Source organism: Rhinolophus ferrumequinum, chromosome 3, assembly GCF_004115265.2.
Source record: "Rhinolophus ferrumequinum isolate MPI-CBG mRhiFer1 chromosome 3, mRhiFer1_v1.p, whole genome shotgun sequence".
Lineage (NCBI taxonomy): Eukaryota > Metazoa > Chordata > Mammalia > Chiroptera > Rhinolophidae > Rhinolophus > Rhinolophus ferrumequinum.
Window position 1 is genome coordinate 5319676 of NC_046286.1, and position 13323 is coordinate 5332998.

Here is a 13323-nt window from a genome sequence, read left to right on the forward strand (position 1 = left end):
GGTTTGTACCTTTTTTTAAGTCACAATATTGCAAAGTGAATAGGAAACAGGCAAGAGTGTATTTGAGGACAAAAAGTTAGGAGACTTTTAAGTAGTCAAGAGGTGAGTGGTTGGTGATACTCACCTGAAATAGGTACCTAGACTTTTTTTTTTTTTAAGATTTTATTGGGGAAAGGGAAACAGGACTTTATTGGGGAACAGTGTGTACTTCCACGATTTTTTCCAAGTCAAGTTGTTGTCCTTTCAGTCTTAGTTGTGGAGGGCGCAGCTCAGCTCCAGGTCCAGTTGCCGTTGCTAGTTGCGGGGGGCGCAGCCCACCATCGCTTGCCGGAGTCGAACCGGCAACCTTGTGGTTGAGAGCCTGCACTTCAACCAACTGAGCCATCCGGGAGTTCAGCGGCAGCTCAGCTCAGGGTGCTGTGTTCAGTCTTAGTTGTAGTGGGCAGAGCCCACCATACCTTGCGGGAGTCCAGGAGTCGAACAGGCAGCCTTGTGGTTGAGAGCCCACTGGCCCATGTGGGAATCGAACCAGCAGCCTTTAGCATTAGGAGCACAGAGCTCCAACCTCCTGAGCCACCAGGCGGGCCCTAGACTTTTTTTAAATTGACATATAATTAACATACAGTATTACATTAGTTTCAGGTGTACAATAATTATTTGATACTTGTATATATTGCAAAATGATCACCATGATAAGTCTAGTTAACATCCGTCACCACACAGTTACAGAATCTTTTTTCTGGTGATGGGAACTTTTAAGATTTACTCTCAGTGACTTTCAGATATGAAATATAGTATTATTAACTATTGTCACCATGCTGTACATGACATCCCCAAAGCTTGTTTATTTTATAACTGGAGATTGTACCTTTTGACTCCCGTTACCCATTTTGCCCATACCCAGCCCCCATCCTCCAGCAATCACCAGTCTGTTCTCTGTATCTATGAGCTTGGTTTTTTGTTTCTGTTTTTTTTGTTTTGTTTTCAGATTCCACATATAAATGAGATCATACGATATTTATCTTTCTCTGTCTTAATTCACTTAGAATAATGCCCTCAAGGTCCATCTATGTTGTCACAATGCCTTCAGGTCCATCCATGTTGTCACAAATGGAAAGATTTCATTCTTTACTATGGCTGAATAATATTCCATTGTAATATATATAACATGCTTTCTTCTTCTGTTGATAGACACTTAGGTTGTTGCCATACCCTGGCTATTGTAAATAGTGCAGCAAGGAATGTGGGGGTGCATATACCTTTTCAAGTTAGGGTTTTCATTTTTGGGGGGATAAAAACCCAGACGTGGAATTGCTGGATCATATGGTATTTCTATTTTTAATTTTTGTGGAACCTCCAAACTGTTTTCCATACTGGCTGCACCGATTTACAATCCCACCAACAGTGCACAAGGGTTCCTTTTTCTCCACGTTGTTGCCAACAATCGTTATTTCTTGCCTTTTTGATGATGGCCATCTAACAGATACAAGGTGGTATCTCACTGGGGGTTTGATTTGCATTTCCCTGATGACTGGTGATGTTGAGCACCTTTTCATGTACCTGTTGGCTATCCATATGTCGTCTTTGGAGAAATGTCTGTTCAGATCCTCTGCCCATTTTTAATCATACTGTTTGCTTTTTTGCTCTTGAGTTGTATGAGTTCTTTATGTATTTTAGATATTACCCTTTATCATACATATGATTTGCAGTTTTCTTCTCCCGTTTGGTAGGTTGCCTTTTCATTTCGTTGATAGATTCCTTTGCTGTGCAGAAACTTTTTAGTATACTGTAGACTCACTTGTTGGTTTTTGCTTTTTGTATCAAATTCAAATAATCATTGCCAAGACATGTCAAGGAGTTTACTGCCTGTGTTTTCTTCTGGGAGTTTAATGGTTTCAGGTCTCACAGTCAAGTTTTTAATCCATTCTGAGTTAATTTCTGTGTCTGGTGTAAAATGGTGGTGTGCTTAGACTTGTGAGGGAAAAGGAGGAATCAAGGATGACCCCACCGATTCTGGGTGGCTGGGGATGCCATCCCTGGGATAGGGGATAGTGGAAGGAGAACAGTTCTGGGGGTCAGGGGTTCTGAGTTCTGTTGGGGACTCGTTCCGTGTGTGACTCCTGTGGGGTGTTCACGGAGGATGCTCAGCAAGGCTGTGGATGAATGGATCTAAGCAGGAGAGATGGCGGAAGGCGCCGAGAACCAGCGTTGGCTGCCTGCCTTCAACGGGGCTCCCTTCTAAGGGGGGCGAGTTTAACAGTGGGTTTGGATCAATAAAATCTTAATTTACAGCCAGTTTGGCCTGGCAGGCTTCTCTTTTGTACTCGAGTTTTAGAACTCTTAAATGTGTATATTTTGAACCCTCTTCATAAAAACCAACATAGTTCTCTACGTTGAAGAATTGTTATTTTTCTTCTTGTCTGCCCTCATTCACTGTTTCCCTGTGTGTCCTTAGAGCAGGAGGAAGCGGTGTAACTCATAATGTGAAACTCCATTCTTTCAGATTTGTGACCCAGAAGGAAATCTCACCTCAGCTGTGGCTCTCAGTGCTGGCCAGAAGCCAACTTCATGTCTGAAAGCACGAGCAGCAGTTTGTCATGGAGAGCTTGGGGCTACAGACGGTGACCCTCAGTGATGGGACGACGGCTTATGTCCAGCAAGCTGTCAAAGGTGAGTATTTCCGGGGACCTCAGAATCCTGCCTGTCCCCCCGACCCTGGAGAGGAGTGTCCCCTTCCAAGAGTCTCACCCCGACCCTGCCCTCCCACCTGCTCGCCACAACTTGCTCGCAAAAGAATCTCTCATTGATGAAAATGGGACTCTTTAAAATAAAATGCCATCTGGGCAGGCTAGAAAATCAGATTAGCCCTGCTGTAGGAGTGAAGACCTCTGAAAGGCAGAGTTCCTTACATGTAACGAGTGGTCTGTAAATATTTCTGGGATAGATGAACTCAGTGCTGGTTATGACTTCCTGCTTTTCAAATACTCCCTGTCCGGTTTCTCCGTACTTTCTAGAACAGTTCATCTTCATTCAAGCAAGTTTAAGCACTCAAACTAACTACCTGCCATGTACAAGATACTCTGCTTGGTTCAGAGAGGATCACCCAAGATTGTCTCTGAGGCCCACTAGGGTTACCAGAAATAAAAACACATGGCACACAATTCAATTGAAATTGCAAATAAACAATGAATAATTTTGTAGTATAACTGTGTCCCAAATAGTGCGTGGGATAGACATGTATAAACATGGGATGAAATGCTAAAAATACTAAAACAATAACACCAAGTACTAAAAAAGAAATTCACTGTACATCTGAAATTCAGGTTTACCTGAAATTTGCATTCTCGAGGAACTTAAAATCAAGAAGGGTGTGGCATTAGAACAGAGTGCTGGCTGCAGGGCAGGGCCAGGGGTCCAGGGACACTTTCCTTCACCAAGGCTGCTCCCCTCTCGCCAGCGTTCTCAGGCTCGCCAGATGGCGTGTGTCTTCCTCAGGCAGCACTTGTCACACGCACCCTCGTACCTGTTCTTTATTTTGTCGTTTCCGGACTCCATGAGCGCTTTCATCGTCATGACTGCATTGTCATTGCAGCATGGCCCTGTCTCATTTCAACACATCGTCAAGATACATTTCAGTTCCCAAGTTTACCGGTAGTTTGTTTGTTGATTTCATTTTAAATTGTCTGCTTCCTGATGGTGACAAACAGGCCCCTTAATCTCATCAATAAGCTCTTTCCAAGGGGGGGGGGCTTCTGGAAAGGTTTCTTGTCAAAAGTTTCTTGCTAAAATGTGTGGATCTGGCTGACTTGAAAATGAAACTTAACAGAATACTTTTGAAGCCCGAAAACCCCCTGTTTGCAGACTTCCCATCACACGTCTTCCCCCTCTGCTGCGATCTCAGTGGGATGGAAGGACGTAGGAACTATGTAGATAGGGCCATGTTACTCCACGGACCCAGTTATTTCCCATGCTTCAGTCTTCTGCTACGAATCAGTGGTTGAATGAATAAAAAAAAGCAAGTGGCCACACCTGGCCTGAGAAAGCCACACTTTTTTTTTTATTTTTGAGATTTTATTAGGGAAGGGTGAACAGTGTGTTTTTCCAGGACTTTATTGGGGGCCAGGGTGTGTTTCCCAGGACCCATCAGCTCCAAGTCAAGTCGTTGTCCTTTGATCTAGTTGTGGAGGGCGCAGCTCAGCTCCAAGTCCAGTCGCCGTTTTCAATCTAGTTAGCGGGGGGAATTGAACCAGCAATTGAACCAGCAATTCCCATTCCATGAGGGAATTGAACCAGCAACCTTGTTGAGAGCTCACGATCTAACCACCTGAGCCATCTGGCCGCCCCCACACTCTTTTCTTACATCTTTCCTTCTTCTATCTGGGTCTCTGCCTCTCCCACCTCCCCCTTTGTATCTTTCTCTCAGCACTCTTCCTGGCTCTGTTCTCTTGCCTCCTCTACAGTGCTGCAGTGTGCATGCGCGCGCACGCGCGCACACACACACACACACACACACACACACACTGCTGAGGGTAGAGCCAGCCTTCACGATGCTGAACTGCACTGTCCCGAAAGGCATCTCTCTCTCTCTCTGATGAGCTCCTCTGAAGCTCTTCACCAAGGGACTTTCAGCTGTCAGCAGGCAGCTTTGTCTGGGCCCCGCTGAACCAGCAGGAAGCCCTAAAATTTTATGAGATTTATCTATAATAGGTAAGCATAAAACGTCATTCAAACCTGACACTTTTGAGAGTGGAAGAGTGTGCTATGAATAAAAGCCCTGGGACTGTCCAGACGAACAGGAGCGTATGGTCCCCTCTCTATAATGGGGCATAAGGGCCATGTCAGTGAGCTGGTCTCCCCCTCACCATTGTATCTCTGATTGTTAGAGGAAATTGTAGGTTAAAATATTTTCTTAACCATATTACACATTTCAAAATATATTTTAAATTAAAATGTAAATTACATAGGTTAAATGCGTATTTGTAAAATATCGGGGTGCCAAAAAAATGTATACAAGTGGACACTTTGGTCAGTGTTGCTCAAGCAGTAATTCAGCATAATCAGAAGTGTCTGGACACTGATGGGAACCACTTTGAGCACCTCTTGTAATTGCAGAAGTCAGTCGTGACTTGTATTCATCTTGTTATCAGTATATATTGAGTATTACAATTTTAATAGTTTTTTCCTTTCTTAAAATGTGTATACATTTTTTTGGCACTCTGTATATGTAGTGTGTTCAATGGAGAGTTACTTCAAAATCAAGGATTGTATTGGAAATACAGAAGTTTAAATAAAAGTACATGATGGCTCTACATTTAAAAAAAATTTTTATCTCGAATAATTCCTGTCAACATTTTATTTTCTGTCTTGAGTCAGTGTCCACTCTGCTAGCAGAAGTTCTGCCGATGCTTTCAGACCCCCGAAGTATGGGTGCCCCTACCAGGACAGATAAAGTGTTAACATGCAGAGTATCCTATAGCTCACTGGGTGGCAGGCAAGAGAACAGGTCCCACTCCCCTCATTTCAACTGCCGTTTTCTCCCACTTCTTATCTCTGTCTCTACCTTACCTGCCTTCGGCTGGGTTGTAGAACTGTTAATTACTGACCCAAGAAGACTCAGCTTGTTGACAAGTTTGGGAATTCCTCTGAGGGAGAGACGTCAGCAGACCTGGGCCACAAGTAACGGCCAGGTGCTTTATCCACATCATGAGAGCCCAAGTTCCTAAACCTGAAATTTGTAAGGAAAGAACGAAGAAACTGCTTGTCATCAACTCTTCAATCACCCTTTTCTGCTTCCTTTTCTCACTTCCTTTCCCGTTCTCTCAAACTCATGGACACAGGTAGGGGCCTATCTAATTCTAATTCTAGATTGAAAAGGCTTTTGCTCTTAGAAGGGCTTTCCAGTAAGGGCCTAAGATGAAGGATAATCTCTTAGGAACTCTGGAGTCTTGTTAATTTTTATGGAGTTTATTTTGTTGCCTTAGGTGAGTCAATTTTTTATTAGAAAACTGAAATGAAAATGTGAGTGATCAATGAAGGAAACATTACCCTCCAGTGACAGTGGACCAAGACCATAGTAGTCATGTGCACATTGCTCCCTGTTGCTTTACTTTCTGTTTCTTCTAACATGCCGATTGGGCTTATTATGAAAAAAGCTGACTTCCTGAGGGTTGACCACATACTGGGCATTGTTCTGAGTGTTTTATATTCATTAATTCATTTAACCCTTATAGCAATCCAATAAAGAAGATACAATTTGGGGGCAGCTGGATGGCTCAGTTGGTTAGAATGTGAGTTCTCAATAACAAGGTTGCTGGTTCAATTCCCGCATGGGATGGTGGGCTATGCCCCCTGCAACTAAAGATTGAAAACGGCGACTAGACTTGGAGCTGAGCTGCACCCTCCACGATTAGATTGAAGGACAACGACTTGGAGCTAATGGGCCCTGGAGAAACACACTGTTCCCCAATATTCCCCAATAAAATTTATTAAAAAAAGAAGATACGATTTTTAATCCTCATTTTAAGAAAAGGAAACTGAGGCACAGCTAGTTAGAGGCAGAGCTGAAATTCAAAGCCAGGTTGCCTGGACTGGTTCCAGAGTCAATTGTTTCTAACCACTAAGCTATACTGCCTTATCAGAGGGTCTAGGTCTTGGTTTCTGTCACAGTGGAAGACAAGGGAATGTATTTGATTTCGTTTCAGCCATATCTGAATTTTGACCCATTGAGGCCTTCCCTGGTTTCAAGGCGTCCTTTGTTCTGCCTTTAGTTCAGTCTCAGCAACTTACTGTTAGGCTGAAGTTCCCTGCTTTGCTGGACATGGGTAGAATAGTAAATGAATTTCTCCTCCTGGGAGCTGTAGGGTTCCTCTTGGCAGAAGGCCTTCACCCCCTGTACCTCTGAGGCCCAGGCCTAGGGGGGCAGGGAGCGAGGGAAGATGGAGAATCTTACCTGTGCTTAGGCATGCAGACATGAGCCCTGTGCCTCAGCAGGCCTCCGCTTTTCTGGGCCTGGCCCACTTCTCCCCATTTCCACCTCCACAGGAGAGAAGCTGCTTGAAGGGCAAGTGATCCAGCTTGAGGACGGAACCACCGCATACATTCACCAAGTGACGGTGCAGAAAGGTGAGGACACCGAGACACCTCTGCTTCACGGGGAGATGCCAGGCCATCCCCAGTGAGGGACCCCTCCCTGACACCAAGCTCCACACAAAGGCTGGTATTGCTCTCGTTACAGAACCTCTTTCCTTTGAGGATGGACAGCCTGTGCAGCTGGAGGACGGCAGCATGGCCTACATACACCACGCACCCAAAGGTGGGGTCAGTCATCGTGACTGGCGGGAAGGAAGAGGGACAGACGGGCAGAGGTTGGGGCATGGCGTGGCCTACTCTGGGAGTTGGGGCGTCAGCACAGGAGCTGTGGTCCCCAAGCTCTCCTGCGTTTGCAGTATGTACCGTCCCTGGTACATACCATGGGAGCAGCTATTTCTACCCCAGGAGGCTGGGCCTTCGGGGTCAGTACCACGGGCCTCGATGGCGGGTTGGCTTCAGCACAATCAGAAAGTCTTACGGCTTGAAATAGGACCTGAGGATATAATCCAAGACCAGGAGTAAAACTTTACTGGCGTTTAAGAATAAAGCTCCCAAGGTACTGAAGAATAACAGTTTATTCCTTCTACAAGCAGTTTCTTAAGCAACTACTTGTGTGTGCCAGGCATTGTGCTAGGCGTGGAGTATACAAGAGAGAACAAAGTCAGACAGCCCCTGCTCTCCCCGAGTCTAGTGAAGGAGACAGAAGTGAAGCGAATCGTCACTGATGAACTGATCGTCGCAAACGGGTCAGGCTCCAGGCTCAGGGAGGGCGTCTCAGGGAGTGATGCTTAGACTGAGAGCTAAAGAATGATGTGGACTCAGCTAGGGGAACAGGGAGGGCAGAAAAATGTCAGTACTCCAGACAGAAGGAACGGCATGTGTGGGCCCAGAGACGGGGGAAGAAAGAATGGCACGTCCCAGAAACTGCTAGGAGCTAGGTTGCTGGGGGCGAGGGCAGAACGGGGTAAGATGAAGCCTAATAGAAGCGGGGGGGCCAGAGCATTTGGGGCCTGAGTGTCAGGAGAAGGGGTTTTTTTGGTCTTTATCCTGAGACCAGGCAACATGATCATATTTGTGTCCTCAAAGATCCCTACAGATGCTGTGCTGCCTGCAGGGCACTAGAGGGGATAAGGCCCCACCATTTAGAAGGCCGTCTAGGCCAAGATAATGAGGGGCCCTCGGGTCCTCAGGGGCTTGTGAGTTCCCAATCAGTGCCTCATAGGAGGCCGCCTCTTTAGGAGAGGCAGCCCCAGGGGGCCAGCCAGGGTGATGACCAAGGTGAGGGGCCAGAAGAAACCTGAAACCCTCCTTGGCATGTGAACCTCTGGTTACCACCACACCAGGGCCCCCGCCCTGCGTCTTGCCCTCGTGCAGCTTTGGGCTCCCCGTGTGTTCCCCACAGAGGGCTATAACCCCAGCGCCCTGGAGGCCGTCCAGCTGGAAGACGGCTCCACTGCCTACATTCACCACCCCGTGGCCGTGCCGTCGGACAACACCATTCTGGCCGTGCACACAGAGGTGGGCTTGGAGGACCTGGCCGCAGAGGACGATGAGGGCTTCAGTGCAGACACCGTGGTGGCCCTGGAGCAGTACGCCAGTAAGGTGAGCTCGCAGAGCCTGACACTGCCCGCCAGCTCTCTGGGCCCTGCCAAAACCGCCGTTTCTTTAAAGGACAAGACTGCCCCGCACTCGGGCATGGCCCGGGCTGCTCCCTCTGCCCCTGTACCGGGCTCCCCAGCTCATCTTTCACACGTCGTCGTCCCGGGCATGCATCACAGCCTAGCTGGGGCCGCCGACAGCTGCTTGCACTCACCCTTATTTATGCTGCCTGCAGAGGGAAGGCGGCTGTAAGAAACAGTGACGTTCCGTGAGGTGGGAATTTGGGGGATTTAGGCGTGGCTTCACTTTGGCTGTTGTAATTATCCTCTGTTCTGTCTGAGAAAGTCCTTGCCAGTGACTTTTATTAGTTTTCCAGTCCACTGAGGTCAGGTGCTCTCGTATTTATTTCTTTGCGACTCATGTAGTCATTTGGGGAAATGACCTCAGTAGGCAGTGACGAGGACATATGCAGCAGAACAGCTGGGATCCATGGAACACGGCCGCACAGTAGCTCAGCCGCAAGGGAAAAGGATCCCAGCTCTTGAAACGTCGGTCAGTCCAAGCTCTCTCTGCCGGAGCCATGGCCCTGCCCACAGGGGAGACGGGTCCAGAGACCTGTGAGCTTTCCAAACCGGTGTGCTCCTGCCGGGATGAACTGCAGAGCCTCGGGGGGTGTGGAGGGTGTTCCTGGAGCACTAGTTTTACTCAAAGGTTGGGGGGAGTTGTTTTTATAATAAAACTAGTGTGGCTGCATCAGAGAGGAGAAGAGGAAATCATTATGTCTTTTCAAAATAAAGCACAGAACTTTACAGCAGGCTGCTTTGGGCAGTGCCCACTCCCACCCCTGTGCCCTGAGGTGTGTATTACCTAGAAGCCAAGTTTGAGACTTGATACAGTTGGAAAGACAACTGGGCTTTACATCATGAGCCCTGAGGTCCGTGCTGGCTCTGCATCTTCCCAGTCTGCCCTTGGGTAGTCTCTCCCCTCCCAGGACTCAGCGCAGCCCTCTAACACAGTGACATGGGACTAGATGGTCTCACAGGTCACTTCCAGCCTGGAAGTTCCTTGATTCCCTCGATTACCGTCAAGAGCTAGTGAGACATGCGAATGGAACCCGAACTCCTCAGTGGGTTAGTTCGCTGACCAGGCCTGGCCAGCGTGACCCTCCCCCACCAACCACCAGCTACTTAAATGTACATGAAACTTAGCTGCTTGACCCTTGACCTGGAACTGACTAGACAGACCTTGCCATGAATTTGGCCTCACACATTGGTCCCACCATGACTTCCAGAGTTCTGTTGCAGGAGCTCCCGGGAAGGCCAGAGTGTCCCAGAAACAGACTAAGGGACAGTCTGAGCAGGATCCTCCCCAGGAAAGCAGCAAAGCAGTAAGGGCTCCCTGAAGCCAGAGGCTGGTGTGAAATGGGTGGCTCTCGCAGTGTCCCAGGAGAGATGAGAGGGAAGGACTTGCCCGTTAGCTGGGTGCTGTGGTTAGAGCTGAGGCTGGGAGGGACCTGCAGGCCCTGCCTTCGGCCCTTCTGCAGTTTGCTGTGGTCACCTCCTGCTGGTGAGCCTGGGTGAGCCCATCCCCACAGCAAGCCCCCTCGTTAATGCCCCTCAGGGCACAGGTTTCCCATCAGAGGAGAGAGCTGCCCAGAGCTGCAGCGCTAGGTGTGTGTGGTCACGAGTGCGGTTGCTGGCTCCAGTGTGGCCATGCAGACCACCCCCTCCCCACCTTACCCGGCTGTCTAGGAGAGGCCCTTTCTTCCATAGCTGTGACAGCCCCATGACATTTAGTCCTTCCTCTACCCATCAGAGATGGGTAGTAAGTCCACATGTCAGCCCTGTTGCTTCTGCAGCATGACCCAGTGTCTGTTCCCTGTCTGTCTGGATCTGTCATTCCAGGTTGCCCTTCTCCGCCTGGCAGTTTAACCCTGCTTATTGGGTCTGAAGCTGCCAAAGGTGGACCCTATGTCCCACCTCTTTCCTCTCTTCATTGAGGAGAATACAGGTAGGGACCCCAAGATTTTTTCTTCAGGTTCTGCATGACAGCCAGGCATCTCAAAACGGCAAAGGGCAGCAGGTTGGGGACAGAGCATTCCGCTGTGGGTACAAGGGCTGCGGACGTCTCTACACCACTGCTCATCACTTAAAGGTAATTTGTCACAGACAGCTTTCAGCCTTTCCATCTTACCCACCAGCCTATAATTCCACCCTTCTGCTGACTGGGGGTCCCTGCCCTCGAGTTGCTCATTGCCTACTGGAGGAAGAGATGAATGTGCAGGAATTTCAGCACAGGGCTCTGTGACACTCATGAAGAGGGCAGGAAGGACGAGACCAGGGAAGGCTCCCTGGAGGAGGTGGCCTTTCAGCTGAAAAGGAGGCAAAATAAAGGAGGTGGCCAATACTGATACTCTGAGCCCTAAAGAGAATTGAAGATCCAATTCGTATCCTTGTCCCTCTGAATTAGGCGATTGCTTGTCTTCACAGGTGCACGAAAGAGCTCATACAGGTGACCGTCCGTACCGGTGTGACTTCCCCAGCTGTGGAAAGGCGTTTGCCACAGGTAACCTACCTGCATGGAGATTGAGGGTGGAATGTTTCCCGTTGAGAGCAAAGCATTCTAGATTAGCTTTGGCAACTCCCGCTAGGGACTCTAACACCAGGCTGCCTTCCTGGAGAAACAGTAGTCAGAGTGCTCTGACTCATCTCTGGAGGAAGCCCTGTTCCAGAAGCGAGTGGAGCGTGGTCCAGGCCGGCGGGAGGAGCCTGGGGGGCTGGCAGAGAGACCCCGCCTGTTGTGTCAGTGCTGACACCAGACGGCTGTGGGTGCTGTGTGGCCAGTGCACCTCGGGGCCTCACTCTCCCTCTGAATCGAGGCCCTTCAGCCATGGTTCCCTAGGGTCTTTCTCACACTCACATTCTGGAGCCCATCCCCCCGGGCAGGGATGCGGTGGCAGCACACAGGCTCCTGGAGCCGCACAGAGCACACCGTAAGGCGGAGAGCCTCTGCAGTAGGAAGGGGAGATGGTAGAAGATGCGGCCCCGCTGAGTGAGTGCTCTTCTCACCCACCCTCCCACATGCGGGCAGGATATGGACTGAAGAGTCATGTGCGCACCCACACTGGAGAGAAGCCATACAAGTGCCCAGAGGAGCTGTGCAGCAAGGCCTTCAAGACCTCGGGAGACCTGCAGAAGCACGTCCGGACCCACACCGGTAGGCTGGGCCCTGCCTTCCTTGCCGTGTTCAGACTTGGCTCTGGAGCCTGCTGCCATCCCTGCTTCTTGCTCCGGCATGCCTCCCCTGCTTAGCCACACCCCGTCCTCACACACCCGTCTCCGCAGGTGAACGCCCGTTCCGGTGCCCCTTCGAGGGCTGTGGCCGCTCCTTCACCACGTCTAATATCCGCAAGGTACATGTGCGCACCCACACGGGCGAGCGGCCCTACACCTGCCCCGAGCCCCACTGTGGCCGCGGCTTCACCAGCGCCACCAACTACAAGAATCACGTGCGCATCCACACAGGTGGGCCAGCTGGCATGCGAGGACCACCCCCCTGAGGCCCCAGCCCCCTCTACCGTAGGCTTCCGACCTGAGACACATCCTCGACCCCCAGCCCAGAGCCATTCTCTGCTGGCCATTCCAGGCTGGGCCAGGGGCGGGGCCGGAGGGGGCCTGTGGCTCCAGCCGTGTAGCCTCAGAACCACTGTGTCACTTCAATGCACGGTTCCTCCGTTTCCAGTTAGGTTCAGTCTGACAGGTATTGCCAGCCTTCTCGGCTCCCTGCCACCTCTGTACACTTACTCTGAATTCTCCCTCTTCAGCTGAGCTCCCAGTGAAGGCCAGGGTCAGGCATGATGAGGGAAAAAGCAGAGTGAAATGTCAGCTGCAGCTGCTCGCCTCATCCACTGTCCATATGACCCCTGTGTAGCACCACCCCCCTGGGCCGGCTTCCCACTGTTACGTTCCCAGTCCAGCCTTCCGTGTCCTCATTCTCCCATCGCACCTGACACGTCGTCATCCTTCTCTGTCTCCTGCCTCTTCTGTTCGAGACCCTCAACCTTACAAGCCCCAGTGCTCCCCACCGGTCCCTTCAGTAGCCCCAGCTTTGCCCCGTCCCCCCATTTGCTCTCCACCTGTTTCTGGGCTCAGTGTCCCCACACTCACAGCCCCTCTGTGTTCCACTGCCCGTCTTTCCCAACTCTGTCCATTCAGAGTTCCAGGTCTTAGTCCATTTCCCTCCTCCTGGCTCTCCCTTCACCAACCCTGCCCCCCACCCTGTCCCCTTAGTTTCCCCCTTGCCAGCCCCAGTCCCCCCCCCTCACAGCCCAGTGTCCCCAGGGGAGAAGCCATACGTTTGCACGGTGCCAGGCTGTGGGAAGCGCTTCACCGAGTACTCGAGCCTGTATAAGCACCACGTGGTGCACACGCACTGCAAGCCCTACACCTGCAGCACCTGTGGCAAGACCTACCGGCAGACCTCCACCCTAGCCATGCACAAGCGCAGCGCCCACGGCGAGCTGGAGGCCACAGAGGAGAGCGAGCAGGCCCTTTACGAGCAACAGCAGCTCGAGGGTGAGGGCATGGGCAGGAGGTGAGAGTGGGGACAAGCCAGCCTCCCCATGGCCATCTGGTG

At 50.4% G+C, this 13323-nt stretch overlaps 1 protein-coding gene across 6 annotated transcripts in view; it reads left to right on the forward strand.

Moving 5' to 3' along the window:
• Positions 1-13323, forward strand: part of ZNF76 (zinc finger protein 76) — a 32720-nt gene that overhangs the window by 16289 nt on the left and 3108 nt on the right. For all 6 annotated transcript variants that reach the window (XM_033103083.1, XM_033103085.1, XM_033103081.1 and 3 more), the window contains 9 exons: positions 2504-2670; positions 7042-7122; positions 7235-7312; positions 8492-8691; positions 10726-10842; positions 11178-11253; positions 11779-11904; positions 12033-12212; positions 13029-13262. In XM_033103083.1, coding sequence (XP_032958974.1) covers positions 2598-2670; positions 7042-7122; positions 7235-7312; positions 8492-8691; positions 10726-10842; positions 11178-11253; positions 11779-11904; positions 12033-12212; positions 13029-13262 — 1165 coding nt within the window. In that variant the 5' untranslated portion in view covers positions 2504-2597. The remainder of the gene's footprint in view (positions 1-2503; positions 2671-7041; positions 7123-7234; positions 7313-8491; positions 8692-10725; positions 10843-11177; positions 11254-11778; positions 11905-12032; positions 12213-13028; positions 13263-13323) is intronic.